General features: G+C 53.6%; 3 protein-coding genes across 4 annotated transcripts in view; 2 read left to right on the top strand and 1 right to left on the bottom strand.

Annotated features, from left to right (window-relative positions):
- Positions 1-14,364, top strand: part of LOC116480610 (carcinoembryonic antigen-related cell adhesion molecule 1-like) — a 1,172,951-nt gene that overhangs the window by 144,115 nt on the left and 1,014,472 nt on the right.
- ARHGEF1 (Rho guanine nucleotide exchange factor 1) overlaps positions 1-14,364 on the top strand; it is a 96,617-nt gene that overhangs the window by 59,302 nt on the left and 22,951 nt on the right. The window lies entirely within an intron of this gene.
- RABAC1 (Rab acceptor 1) lies at positions 1,630-7,351 on the bottom strand. Of its 2 annotated transcripts, none has more exons than XM_058426579.1 (5): positions 7,147-7,351; positions 6,653-6,865; positions 6,187-6,284; positions 4,927-5,124; positions 1,630-4,843 (listed from the first exon to the last, which is right to left on the bottom strand). In XM_058426579.1, the coding sequence occupies exons 1-5, from the start codon at positions 7,200-7,202 to the stop codon at positions 4,755-4,757; spliced, it is 654 nt and encodes a 217-aa protein (XP_058282562.1). In that variant the 5' UTR covers positions 7,203-7,351; the 3' UTR covers positions 1,630-4,754. The 2 variants fall into 2 exon arrangements, with proteins under 2 accessions (XP_058282562.1, XP_032028701.1); XM_032172810.2 differs by having other exon boundaries at positions 4,927-5,028; positions 7,147-7,342.

Raw genomic sequence — 14,364 nt, 5'->3', positions numbered from 1 at the left:
TTCTTTCTTTTTTCTTTTTTTGTTTTTTGAGAGGGAGTCTCCCTATTGCCCAGATTGGAGTGCAGTGGTGCGACCTTGGATCACTGCAACTTCTATCTCCCCAGGTTCAAGCGATTCTCCTGCCTCAGCCTCCCAAGTAGCTGGGATTACAGGCACATGCCACCATGCTGGGCTAATTTTTGTATTTTTAGTAGAGACGGGGTTTCGCCATGTTGGCCAGGCTGGTCTCAATCTCCTGACCTCAGGTGATCCGCCCGCCTCAGCCTCCCAAAGTACTAGGATTACAGGCATGAGCCATCGTGCCCGGGCTAACTTGCAATTTTCTATTTAATCTGTGCACCCCCCACCCCCATCTTTTTTTTGAGACAGGGTCTCAGTCTGTCACCCAGGCTGGAGTGCAGTGGTGGTGTAATCTTGGCCCACTGCAGCCTTGACCTCCTGGGCTCAAGCAATCCTCCCACCTCTGCCTCCCAAGTAGCTGGGACCACAGGCATGTGCCCCCATACCTGGCTAATTTTTGTATTTTTTGTAGAGACAGGGTGTTGCCATGTTGCCCAGCCTGGTCTCGAAGTTTTGAGCTCATGCAGTCCACCCACCTTGGCTTCCCAAAGTGCTGGGATTATAGGCATGAGCCACCACACCCAGCAACTCTTGTTTTTTTTTTTGTTTGTTTGTTTTTGTTTTTTTAAAGAGATGGGGTCTCTCTGTGTTGCCCAGGCTGAATGCAGTGGCACAGTGATGGCTCACTGTAGCATTGAACTCCTGGGCTCAAGTGATCCTCCCACCTCAGCCTCTCAAGTAGCTGGGACTACAGGCCCACACTACCATGCCCAAATAACTGTTTAACTTTTTTGCAGAGATGGGGGTCTTTTTTTTTTTTTTTTTTTTTTGAGACGGAGTCTGGCTCTGTCACCCAGGCTGGAGTGCAGTGGCGTGCTCTCGGCTCACTGCAAGCTCCGCCTCCCGGGTTCACACCATTCTCCTGCCTCAGCCTCTCCGAGTAGCTGGGACTACAGGCGCCCGCCACTACGCCCGGCTAATTTTTTTGTATTTTTAGTAGAGACGGGGTTTCACCGTGGTCTCGATCTCCTGATCTCGTGATCCGCCCGCCTCGGCCTCCCAAAGTGCTGGGATTACAAGCGTGAGCCACCACGCCCGGCCTGAGAGATGGGGGTCTTGTTGTGTTATCCAGGCTGGTCTCAAACTCTTGGGCTCATGCAATCCTCTCACCTTGGCTTCCCAAGGTGTTAGGATTATACAGGCATGAGCCATGGTGCCCAGCCTTAATCATGGTTTTTTGGGTTTTTTTTTTTCCCTTTTTTTGAGATGGAGTCTTGCTCTGTCGCCCAGGCTGGAGTGCAGTGGTGTGATCTTGGCTCACTGCAAGCTCCACCTCCCAGGTTCACGCCATTCTCCCGCCAAGTAGCTGCGATTACAGGCGCCCGCCACCACGCCCGGCTAATTTTTTGTATTTTTAGTAGAGACGGGGTTTCACTGTGTTAGCCAGGATGGTCTCGATCTCCTGACCTCGTGATCCGCCCACCTCGGCCTCCAAAAATGCTGCTATTACAGGTGTGAGCCACCACGCCCGGCCTCTTAATCATGTTTTTAAAAGTAAAAAACAAAAGGTGAAATGAATAATAATTTAATCTAGTATATCAATAAATTATCCTTCCAATACACATAATCAACATAAAAATTATTATTATTTTTGAGACAGAGTCTTTCTCTGTTACCCAGGCTGGAGTGCAGTGGCACAATCTTGGCTCACTGCAACCTCTGCCTCCCAGGTTCAAACAATTCTCCTGCCTTAACCTCCCAAGTAGCTGGGATTACAGGTGTGTGCCACCACGTCCGGTTAATTTTTGTACTTTTTTTTTTTTTTTTTTTTCTGAGATGGAGTCCTGCTCTGTTACCTAGGCTGGAGTGCAGTGGTGCAATCTCGGCTCACTGCAACCTCTGCCCCCTGGGTTCAAGCAATTCTCTGCCTCAGCCTCCCAAGCAGCTGGGATTACAGTCGACCGTCACCATGCCTGGCCAATTTTTTTGTATTTTTAGTAGAGACGGGGTTTCACTGTGTTGCCCAGGCTGGTCTCGAACTCCTGACCTCAGGTGATCCACCTGTCTTGGCCTCCCAAAGTGCTGGGATTACATGTGTGAGCCACCGCGCCCAGCCAATTACTTTAGATAGGGGTGGTCTGGGAGGGCTCTCTGAGGAGACACAAGAAGAGCTGTGGGTGGAGTTTCCCAAGGAGAGGGACAGCGAGTGCCAAGGCCTCAGGGATGCAGCCCCCGAGCCTCTCCAACCTCCTGTCTCCTCAGCAAAACTCACCCACTCATCGTTGATGCAGCAGGTGCTCACCCAGAGCCCACTGATGCCCAATGTTGTTCTGGAATTCTCCTGTCAGATATGGTGGCCAGCCACATGTGGCTGCCTCAAACACGGCTGGTCCAAACTGAGACATGCTATGAGTGTGAAAGGCACACCAGACTTCGAAGATTTAGTATGAAAACGGAGTAAAATATCTCATTAATAATTTTTATAGGCTGGGCATGGTGGCTCACACCTGTAATCCCAGCACATTTGGGAGGCTGAGGCAGGCAGATCACTTGAGGCCAGGAGAATCACTTGAACCTGGGAGGCGGAGGTTGCAGTGAGCCGAGATCACGCCATTGCACTCCAGCATGGGCAACAAGAGCGAAACTCCGCCTCAAAAAAATTAAAAAATAAAACTAAAAATACAAAAATTAGGCGTGTTGGTGGGCACCTGTAATCCCAGCTACTTAGGAGGCTGAGGCAGTAGAGTAGCTTGAATCTGGGAAGTGGAGGTTACAGTGAGCCGAGATTGCACCATTGCACTCCAGCATGGGTGACAGAGAGAGATTCCATCTCAAAAAAATAAACAAATAAATAAAAATAAAAAATCAAGTCACTTCTTAGGCCCTCTCGGCCACCTCCCTTGTCTTCATCTGCCTGGCACTTTCCCTCCCAAGTGTGTTTCTCTTTTGTTACTGCTACCACGTGGCAGTCTCCACCTCATGATGAAAGGCAAACTGGACCCCGCACGGTGGCTCATGCCTGTAATCCCAGAACTTTGAGAGGCTGAGGCAGGAGGATTGCTTCAGCCCAGGAGTTTGAAACCAGGCCAGGCAACATAGTGAGACCCTGTCTAATGAAAAGTTAAAAAAAATTAGCTGGGTGTGGTGGCGTGCACCTGTGGTCCCAGCTGCTCAGGAGGCTGAGGTGGGAGGATCACTTGAGCCCAAGAGGTAGATGCTGCAGTAAGCAGTGGCCACGCCACTGCACTCCAGCCTGGGCCTTAAAGTGAGACCCTGTCTCAAAAAAGAAAAGGCAAGAAGCAAACTGGGCTGGATACACCAGTAGTCCCAGCACTTTGGGAGGCTGCAGGGGGAGAATCGCTTGAGCCCAGGAATTTGAGACCAGCCTGGGAAACAAAGCAAAACCCATTTCACAAAAGCAAACTTTCATCTCAAGCAGAGTAAAACCCAAAGCCCTCACCGTGGCCCACAAGGCTCCCTGGCCTCCCCCACTGTCCCCCTCGATTATCTGCCCCAGCTACGCCCGCCTCCTGGCTGCCCTCGAGCCTCCTGGCTGCTGCCATCTCTCGGGCTATGCCCCTGTGGCTTCCTCTGCCCCAATTATTCTTCCTCCAAAGGATCTTGGCTGCTCCCTCTCTCAGTTTAGGTCTTTGGTGAATGTCACATCAGGGAGGCCTTTTCTGGTCACCCTCTTTAACCCACAACTCACTCCCGAACTTTCTCTGTGCAGAAAAGAGTTGACCTGGAAGGCTCCACCCCAGACTGCTGTCCTTAGACAGGCCTGGGTGCACAGTTGGTCCTTGGCTGGGAACTTGGGTGTCAGTGGGGGGTGTCTTATCACTTCCTGATAGAGTGGCTCGCTGCATCTATCTAGGCTGTTTGTGCAGGCACGGGCCTTCTTTCTGGGAGCCTGGCATTTTGGTATGTGTTGGAGAGAAGGTGCTCTTGTAGCCGCCCCCATGAAACCGAGGGCGCTAAGGCTAGGATCAGAGTGTCTCTGGCTGACATTTCACACATGTTGCCATAATCCAGTGCTGGAGGAATGAGATGTGGCATCTGGAAGTGCGTGCCTGGTTTCTAAGTTCACTCCATGCACCTTTTCTTTTGGCTGACTTGGCTCCATATCCTTTGAGAGCAAATCAGAGCTGTGAGTGCAATTGCATACTGAGTCCCGACTCCTAGAGAACCATCAAACCTGGGGTGCTCTCTGATTCCCAGGTTCTAGAGAACCATCAAACCTGGGGTGCTCTCTGATTCCCAGGTTCTAGAGAACCATCAAACCTGGGGTGCTCTCTGATTCCCGAGTCCTAGAGAACCATCAAATCTGGGGGTAGTCTCAGGGACCCCCGGCACACTGTCCTTCTCAACTCTTTTCTCCTCCTCAACACTCACCACCATTGGGCATCCCATAATATTTTATCTGTTTATCTTGTTTATCACCTTGCCCACACTCCAGGTTCCACCCCAACCCTGGTCTGTGCAGTATTCCCAGCTCCACTCATAGAGACCCACAGAAGATGCTGGGGGAGTATTTCCTGAATGACACCCGTAACAGCTTTATTTTCAAAGGTGGGCTCCCTCCCTGGGCTTGTGATGGGACGGCGCTGTGGGCCCGAGCAGCAGGGCGGTGCAGGACAGGAGTAGGCAGGGGTGGGGCAGCTGGCCCAGGAGGCCGGCAGGTCCCAGAAGACACCTCACACGGGTTCCATCTGCAGCTCCTCCCCGTCCACAGCCTCAATCTGGTGGAAGGCAGCGTGGGAGCCGATGACCACCAGGGTGGCTCCTGCAGGAAAGCCGGCAGCTCAGGGCCATGCTCCTGCGCCTGGACCCCACCATCCACCCCAGCTGCTCAGACCCTGTACTCACCCAGCACCCAGAAGACAGCTGAGCCCGCACCAGCCAGCCAGAAGAAGGGGAAGGAGATGCCTCCAGCCAGAGCGTACTGATGCGCTGGGCTCACCTCTCGGCCTGGGGGCAGATGGCATTGGGACACTGTTCCGACCCTCCATGCCCTCTCCCAGAGTAACCCCTGCTGCCCTCCAACAATCCGTACAAGCTCCAGGTCTGTGGGATTGAATCCAAACTCCTTCATGCCAAGGCCCTCCAGGTCCTGGGGTCACCCTGTTCCCCTGCTGTCCTCACTGCCCTCCAGAACACAGCACACCATCCTCGCCTGCCTCAGCCCCACCCTCTGCCCTCTGCCACACATCCTCCAGGAAGGTCCTGGGATCCCGGCTTCCTGCTCCCTAGACTAGGGCTCTCCTGCTGCAACCCTCGCGCAGACCAGGGGTCTCAAACTGGTGGCCCGAGGGCCAAATCTGACCTGTGGATGTGTTTTTTGAGATGTTTTGCAAGGATGTGATTTGTGGCTGGCAAAGTGAACGATTTCACATAAAAATACCAACTTCTGGCTTATCATAGAAGTCTCAGGGATGGGGTCTGCATGCTCTGGTGATGGTGATCAGCTGAAGCCAAGTCGTGCCTGTGCTTCAGGCGCTCCCTCCACCCCAGCCTGTCAAGCACATAACTTGCAGGCCCCTGAAGAGCCTGGCGTTCAGGTCTACCTGACTGTCCAATCCCAACTCCCTGACCCCACTCCAAACCTTGATTTTCCCCTGGGGGGAATTTCCCCTGGCATTTTGTTTTCCCAGTGGTCCTTGGTACTAGTCTGGGAACCACATGAAACATACTCCTCGGCTTCCCTCTCTAAGTTCCAAGTTCTTTCTGGTCACATCCCAGAAAGCAGGAAAAGAAACGGCAACAGATCTAGGCCAGTGTAAGGTCGCCACCTGCTGTCCAGTGTGGGCACCTGCAGCTGATGCTGGTCGGAGAGAGCGGCAAGGGGAGGAGAGAGAGGGGAGGAGTCATGTGGTTTGAAGAGTAGGTTTAAGGCACAGCAGCCAGGTGGAGCCTGGGTTTGAGGAATAGCAATTTGAGGGGGCTGAGAATCGATGGAAGGATCGGTTGTGTCTGAGATTTTAAGGGATCAGGTTTGGGGGATCTAGTGTACATCTAGGCTTGGGCGGACTTGGGTTTTGAAGGACTTGGATTTGGGGTCTGAGGTCTGCATTCCAAAAGACCAAGATTTGAGGGACCAAGGATTCATCTGGGCAGGGGGTTTCTCACCAAAGAGCACAAGCTTGGACTGCAAGGTGCGCAGATAGAGAATGTAACAGGCGCCGAAAAAGACAGCCAGGGCCACCAGCAACATAGGGGACGTCACCCTGGAGGAGGAGTGCAGGGAGGCAGCGGTTAGGCAGCTGGGGCTGGGCCAGCCAGGCGGCCCTGGCCTTCTCCACGGGCGGCAAGCTACATCCTGGAGACCAGGGAGGGCCAGGTGACATTTAGTCACACTGCATCCTGGCCAGGGTGATGGTGGGGTAGGGGACTTGGCCCTTTGGTGACAAGGTAGTCTAGCAGAGCCAATCCTTGGAGGCGGGGCCTGGCCGGTGAGAGGAGGGGCCTGAGCGGTAGGAGCGGGGCCCGGGCGGTGAGAGGAGGGACCGGGCGGTGAAGGGCGGGACCTGAGCGGTGAGAGGAGGGGTCCAGCCGGTCGGAGCTAGTGCGGGTGCGGGGCCCAGAAGGCACTCACACGCAGTACAGGATGAGGCCCAGGAACACGAACACATAGTTGCTCTGGTAGTACTCCACGTTGCGTACGAGGCGCTGGCACAGCTCGCCCAGGTTGCGGGGCCGTGAGAAGCGCTGCTGGTCCACGAAGGTGCTCCAGGGCCGGATGGTCGCGCGGCGCCGCTCCAGCCACTCCCGGCCTGCACCGGAGGGAATCAGCTTCGGCAGCAGGGTCCTGCGGGGGGTAGGGCCGGGTCAGTGGTGGACCGGGATGGAGCCCCAGACCCCCGCAAAAGAAGGGGACTAAGGGGGCCTGGACTCCCTCCCGGGACCCCAGATTTCTGGACCGCAGGCAGGGAGGGGGCTAGGGGCCCAGACTCCAGGGTCCCATTAGAGGAGACCGGGGCCAACACTTCTGCGTCTCGGGGCTGGGACTCCAGGCTCTCGAGGGAGGAGGGGGCCGGAGGCCCGGACTCCAGGGTCTCGGGTCCGAGGGCCTAGAACCAGCTCGCTCACGTGGCGCTCAGCCCTTCCGCCTCGGCATCTTTCTGCTGGTCCTTCTGGGCTGCCATGTCTGCGTCGTGAAGGGTAGAGCTGCTGTAACCAGCCGGGTACCCTGAAGACCCCGCCAGCCCCGCCCGAGGCCGGCCCCACCCAGCGGAGTCGACGTGGCGCAGCTCGGGAGCAGCTGGGGACTGTAGTTCTGCCGCCGAGTATTGTGGGAGTTGTAGTCCTGACGGTGACTAAGAGGATGGGCGCCATGATGGCGGCCTGACTCGCAAGACACCTTGGGAGATATAATCCCAGAACGTGACGGCGCGCGCCTCTGGGTATTATGGGAGTTGTAGTTTCAGGAGGGTGCAGGTGGGCTGTCAGGAGCGAGGGCGTTATGGGAACTCTAACGGCAGAAGCGGGTGTTGTGTACTCTCCCAGGGAGGGCACAATGGGGACCGTGCAGAGCTGTCGTTCTGACTCTGGAGGGCATTAAAAAAACACCTGGAGGGCTTGCTAAAACAGATTCCTGGGCCCTAGCCCAGATGTTTTCATTCAGCAAGTCTGGGCTGGAGCCCATAATTTCCATTTCTGAGTTCCCAGGTGATGCTGCTGACCCTGGTCCATGGACTACATTTTGAGTAGAAAGATTTAGATAATTTGTGGGAATTGATTCCTTCCTCAAGAGATTGAGGCTAGTGAGGGGGCCATGGTTGCTGGAGGGGTATCTGAGGTTGCCCCCTGCCCCACCTTGTGGAGTCCCAAAGATGAATGAGTTGGGGCTAGGGACACCTCCGACCCCCGCCACACACACCTTTGGACAGGAGGGAGTGAAGTTGGGAAAGAGAAAAGGTTGACAAGTTTTGTGGGCTTTTTTGAAATGGGGTCTCGCTCTTGTTGCCCAGGCTGGAGTGCAATGGCGCAATCTTGGCTCACTGCAACCTCTGCCTCCTGGGTTCAAGCGATTTTCCTGCTTCAGCCTCCAGAGTAGCTGGGATTACAGGCTCCCGCCACCACGCCCAGCTAATTTTTTTTTTTTTTTTTTTTTTGAGACGGAGTCTCGCTCTGTCGCCCAGACTGGAGTGCAGTGGCGCAATCTCGGCCCACTGCAAGCTCCGCCTCCCGGGTTCACGCCATTCTCCTGCCTCAGCCTCTCCGAGTAGCAGGGACTACAGGCGCCCGCCACCACGCCCGGCTAATTTTTTGTATTTTTTAGTAGAGACGGGGTTTCACCGTGGTCCCGATCTCCTGACCTCGTGATCCGCCCGCCTCGGCCTCCCAAAGTGCTGGGATTACAAGCGTGAGCCACCGCGCCCGGCCGTGCCCAGCTAGTTTTTGTATATTTTTAGTAGAGACGGGGTTTCACCATGTTGGCCAGGCTGGTCTCGTACTCCTGACCTCGTGATCTTCCTGTCTTGGCCTCTCAAAGTGCTGGGATTACAGGCGTGAGCCATTGTGCCTGGCCCACAGGGCTGGAATTCTAATTGAATTCTAATGGAGTGAACCAGAACACGGCCTCAAGAAATGTGTGTGGAAGTATAGGGAAGCCTGGGCTCCCTTAAGCAGACTGAGATCCTAATTTTCCAAAGCAGCTGGGTGGGGCTGGAAGGAGAATATCTATATGGGATAACCAGGTGACCTTTTTTTTTTTGAATTTTTTTTTTAAGTAGATAAGGGATTTTGCTGTGTTGGCCCGGTAGGTCTCAAACTCCTGGACTCAAGCGATCCTTCTGCCTTGGCCTTCCCAAGTGTTGGGATTACAGGTGTGAGGCACCATGCCCAGGTTCAAGTGACTCTTTTTTTTTTTTTTGAGACGGAGTCTCACTCTGTCGCCAGGGCTGGAGTGCAGTGGCACAATCTTGGCTCACTGCAACCTCCGCCTCCTCCTGGATTCAAGCGATTCTCCTGCCTCAGCCTCCCGAGTAGCTGAGATTACAGGCGCCCGCCACTATGCCCAGCTAATTTTTTGTATTTTTAGTAAAGATGGGGTTTCACCATGTTGGCCAGGCTGGTCTCGAACTCCTGACTTTGTGATTCGCCCGCCTCGGCCTCCCAAAGTGTTGGGATTACAGGCGTGAGCCACCGTGCCTGGCCCCAAGTTACTCTTTTAGGCCCAGCTCTTGTCTTCCAAGATTTACAGCACTTTAGGGTTTGTGCTTTGAGGCCTGCTGGAAGGCGTTCCCAGGAGGTGGGAGGAAGATGGCCCTGTCCAAGGGGCTGGTGGCGCAATAGGCAGGGAAGCCCTTTGCAAGGGCTCCACACTGAAGATGGAAGAGTTACACTTTGAAGATCAGATTGGCTAGTTACTGTTTATTTCCTCTTTGTCACCCCCAGGCTTTTACTGGAATCAGGTTTTCTTTTCATTTTTTTTTTTCTTTGAGATGGAGTTTCACTCTGTTGCTGAGGCTGGAGTACAGTGGCACAATGTCTGCTCACTGCAACCTCCGCCTCCCGGGTTCAAGCGATTCTCCGGCCTCAGCCTCCTGAGTAGCTGGGATTACAGGTGTGCACCACCACGCCTGGCTAATTTTTGTATTTTTAGTAGAGACGGGGTTTCACCATGTTGGTCAGGCTGGTCTCAAACTCTGACCTTGTGATCTGCCCACCTCAGCCTCCCAAAGTGCTGGGATTACAGGCGTGACCCATCGCACCTGGCCTGGAATCAGGTTTTCTAACTAGGATTCAAACTTGAAAATCAAAGGACTGTGGGGCTGGGCGTGGTGGCTCACACTTGTAATCCCAGCACTTAGGGGAGGCCCAGGAGGGTGGATCACTTGAGGTCAGGAGTTCAACACCAGCCTGGCCAACAAAGGCAAAAGCCCATCTCTACTAAAAAAAAATACACATGCCTGTAATCCCAGCTACTCGGGAGACTGAGGCAGGAGAATCGCTTGAACCCAAGAGGCGGAGGTTGCAGTGAGCCAAGAGCATGCCATTGCACTCCAGCCTGGGCGACAGAGCGAGACCCTGCCTCAGAAAAAAACAAAACAAAACAAAACACCAAAGGAGGAGTGCAATTGCACAATTAGCTCCGAGCAGGAATAGGGGAACAGCATCTGAATTCAAAGGGCCAGAGCAGCAGAGGTAGCCCTTGGAAGAACCTCCACGGAAAGACAGAGCTTGGGGAATAGAATTGGGACAGAGCTCCAGCTGCCTCTTCCATAGCCGGCTGTGGGAGATCCAGGATGGACTTTTGTTATGAGAGCTGTTGGGTTTCCTTATAGGAACTGAATGAAAGCAATTTCATTCCAAAACCCACCGATCTTTGTTCTGAGCAGAGAACATAGAGGCAGAGGCCTGGAGGTGTCGAACAGTGTGGGCCATGGTGAGAGACGGGGAGGAGGACAGTGGAGCCTGAGGGGCAAGGACATTGCAGGAGGGGCCCTAGGAGTGGGATGGTGGGGCGCACTTTGAATAAAGGAATTTCAGGAGATGGGGCCTGGACACGGGCAATGTGGAAGAGGAGGGCCTGAGGCAGAGACATCATGAGATGGTGAGAAATGGGGTCCCTGAGAGAAGGGGCCTTTGGCAGGTAGGCCCTGAATTAGGGGGTCGGGGGTTGGTGTGCTGGGAGATGAGGGGGCATCTGAGAAGATTGTGAGTCCCAGGCCAAGTGTGGCTCACGCCTGTAACCTCAGCACTTTGGGAGGCCAAGGTGGACGGATCACTTAAGGCCAGGAGTTCGAGACCAGCCGGCTGCCAACACGGTGAAACCCCATCTTTACTAAACATACAAAAAAAAAAAAAAATTAGCTCGGCGCGATGGTGCATGTCTGTAATCCCAGCTACTCGGGAAGCTGAGTCAAAAGAATCGCTTGAACCCAGGAGGCAGAGGTTGCAGTGAGCTGAGATTGTGCCACTGTACTCCAGCCTGGGCGACAGAACGAGACCCTATCTAAAAAAAAAAAAAAAAAAAAAAGGGTCCCTCCAGCCTGAGGCCTCCTCCCTCCCTCCTGGGATCCCCAAGGAAGTGGTGCTGGGAAAGCAGGAAGACCTTAGCACATTCAGCCAGAAATGTGGGTCACTGTTCCTGCTGTGTGACCTCAAGGAAGGCCCTCCCGTCTCTGGGCCTCAGTCTGCCCACCTGTCTATGGGAGTGTCTCTTCCCCTGCACCAGAAAAATAAAACAGTATGTGTGGGTTTCCTAGGAGAGGTCTGGGCTCATGTAGCCCCTACGAGGACCAGGCTGTACCCTGGGGTCACCAGGGATGTCCAGCGCACATGGCCCCTGCCCTTCAACTGCCTTTCCCCCTCAGATTGGGGAGTTTCTCCCTCAGCCATTGTCTTGTGCAGTGGGTGTGTACATGCACTTGCACACTCACCCACTCACACTAGCTCTCAGCATCCTGGCCACTGAGACACTGGCATTGGGAGGCGGGCAGGCCCAGGCCTGGCCCCAGCCCCTCCTCTGACTTGCCTCCCTGAGCTGTGATAGGAAGGCTGCCTCGAGGGAAATGGATTCACTGCCCCACCAAGGTGGCAAAAATGAAAAGGACTGACAATTCCCAGTGGAGGGGGATGTGGAGCAGCTGCTGCTTCCTTACACTGTTGGATGCAGTATGGCACTCGAACTTTGGAAAGGGTCTGGCAACATCCATGAAAGCTAAACATGGTCTATCCCACGAACCAGCAATTCCACTCCCAGGCACGCGCGTACCCAACAGAGTGCACATCTGTCATTAAAAGACACAACTAGAGGGCTGGGCACGGTGGCTCAGGCCTGTAATCCCAGCATTTTGGGAGGCTGAGGCCGGCGGATCACGAGGTCAGGAGTTCGAGACCAGCCTGACCAACATGGTGAAACCCCGTCTCTACTAAAAGCACAAAAATTAGCTGGGCGTGGTGGTGCATGCCTGTAGTCCCAGCTACTCGGGAGGCTGAGGCAGGGGAATCACTTGAACCCGGGAGGCAGAGATTGCAGTGAGCCGAGATTGTGCCACTGCACTCTAGCCTGGTGACGCAGCGAGACTCCGTCTTAAAAAAAAAAAAAAAAGACATAACTAGAGGGCCAGGCGCAGTGGCTCGTGCCTGTAATCTCAGCACTTTAGGAGGCTGAGGTGGGTGGATCACTTTTTTTTTTTTTTTTTTTTTTTTTTTTTTTTCACTTTTTTTTTTTTTTTTTTTTTTTTTTTTTGAGACGGAGTTTCACTCTTGTTGCCCAGGCTGGAGTGCAAAGGCGTGATCTCAGCTCACTGGAACCTCCACCTTCCGAGTTCAAGCAATTCTCCTGCCCTAGCCTCCAAAGTAGCTGGGATTAGAGGAGTGTGCCACCACGCCCGGCTAATTTTGCATTTTTAGTAGAGACGGGGTTTCTCCATGTTGGTCAGGCTGGTCTCGAACTCCCGACCTCAGGTGATCTGCCTGCCTCAGCCTCCCAAAGTGCTGGGATTACAGGCGTGAGCTACCATGCCTGCCTGTTTTTTGTTTGTCTTTTTAGAAGGGGTCTCACTCTGTCACCCAGGCTGAAGTGCAGTGGCGTGACCTCGGCTCACTGCAACCTCCACCTCCCAGGTTCCAGTGATTCTCCTGCCACAGCCCTGTGAGTAGCTGGGATTAAAAGCACATGCCACCATGCCCAGCTAGTTTTTGTATTTTTAGTAGAGACGGCGTTTCACCATGTTGGTGGGCGGATCACTTGAGGTCAGGAGTTTGAGACCAGCCTGGCCAACATGGCAAAACCCAGTCTCTAATAAAGATACAAAAACTAGCTGGGCGTGGTGGCAGGTGCCTGTAATCCCAGCTACTTGGGAGGCTGAGGCAGGAGAATCGCTTGAACCTGGGAGGTGAAGGTTGCAGTGAGCTGAGATGGTGCCACTGCACTCTAGCCTGGGCAACAAAGCAAGACTCCATTTCCAAAAAAAAAAAAAAAAAGACATGACTAGAATGTTCCTGTCCCTAGCAGCACCAATTGTAATAGCCCCAAACTGGAAACCCGTAAGTCTCCCAACAGGAGAATAGACAAATTGTGTTATAGTCCCACAATGGAATGCAAAGGAAGGGGCCACAGATACAGGTGACAATATGGATGACTCCTATAGACATAATGCTGAGAACAAGGAGCCAGACACAGAGATCACACGCTGTAAGATTTCATTTGTATGAAGCTCAAGAACAGGCACAACTGATGTGTGGTGACAGAAACCAGATCAGCTCTTGCCTCTGGAGGGGAGGCGACTGGAGGGTTCCAGTGAACTTTCTGGGTGGAGGGAGAGGTTCTATGCCTTGATGTGGGTGGTAGCTTTGCAGATGCAACTTTTTTTTTTTTTTTTTTTGTGACGGAGTCTCACTTTGTCACCCAGGCTGGAATGCAGTAGTGGGATCTTGGCTCACTGCAAGCTCCGCCTCCTGGGTTCACGCCATTCTCCTGCCTCAGCCTCCCAAGTAGCTGGGATTACAGGTGAGTACCACCACGCCCGGCTAATTTTTATGAATTTTTAGTGGAGACGGGGTTTCACCGTGTTAGTCAGGATAGTCTCGATCTCCTGACCTTGTGATCTGCCCGTCTCGACCTCCCAAAGTGCTGGGATTACAGGCGTGAGCCACTGCGCCCAGCTTTTTTTTTAAATTATTTTTAGTAGAGATGGGGTTTCGCCATGTTGGCCAGGCTGGTCTCGTACTCCTGACCTCAAGTGACCTGCCCGCCTGGGCCTTCCAAACTGCTGGGATTACAGGCGGGAGCCACCGCGCTTGGCCTGCAGATGCAATTTTTAAAATCATTGCGCTGTACCCTTAAGATGTGTGCACTTCACTGTATGAAAGTTTATCTCAATAAAAAGAATAGCGTAGTGACCTAGAACCTTGGACAGCCTTGGTTCAAATCCCAGATTTGTCTCTTCTTAGCTGTGTGCAAATCACTTCTCCTCTGTGCACATTTAATGCGCACCTTGTGCAGAGTGCTTAGAAGTGGACAGAGCACATAGCGGGCACTCAGTGAATCACTGTCATCACCATCATCATCGTCATTGTGTCCCCTGGGTCCTACTCCTATAGGAGAGGCTCCCAGTCACCATCCCACGTCTGCTTCCCTCCCTCTCCCTGTTCTGATTCCACAATGCCATCGCCTGGTGAATTCAAGCTGCTCTGACTTTCATGGAGTTGAAAACTCCGTGATTAGATGGTTCTGAGATTCCGTGACTCCCAAGCCAGTGCCAGGCTTAAGTTCCTGGGGTTTTGAGAATCTCCTGGCAGCGCGCCCCAGCAGAAGGGACACTGTCCCAGCCGCAGTCCAGAAAGCAGGCACGA

This window comes from Hylobates moloch, unplaced genomic scaffold (assembly GCF_009828535.3).
Source record: "Hylobates moloch isolate HMO894 unplaced genomic scaffold, HMol_V3 SCAFFOLD_13, whole genome shotgun sequence".
Lineage (NCBI taxonomy): Eukaryota > Metazoa > Chordata > Mammalia > Primates > Hylobatidae > Hylobates > Hylobates moloch.
This window is presented reverse-complemented; position numbering and strand designations above follow the sequence as displayed.

Coding starts and splice junctions, on each gene's coding strand:
- RABAC1 (XM_058426579.1), bottom strand. CDS start 7,202: ATGGCAGCCCAGAAGGACCAGCAGAAAGATGCCGAGGCGGAAGGGCTG. Junction 6,866..7,146: donor GCGGAAGGGCTGAGCGCCAC/GTGAGCGAGCTG, acceptor TACCCCCCGCAG/GACCCTGCTGCCGAAGCTGA. Junction 4,844..4,926: donor AGCTGTCTTCTGGGTGCTGG/GTGAGTACAGGG, acceptor GCTTTCCTGCAG/GAGCCACCCTGGTGGTCATC.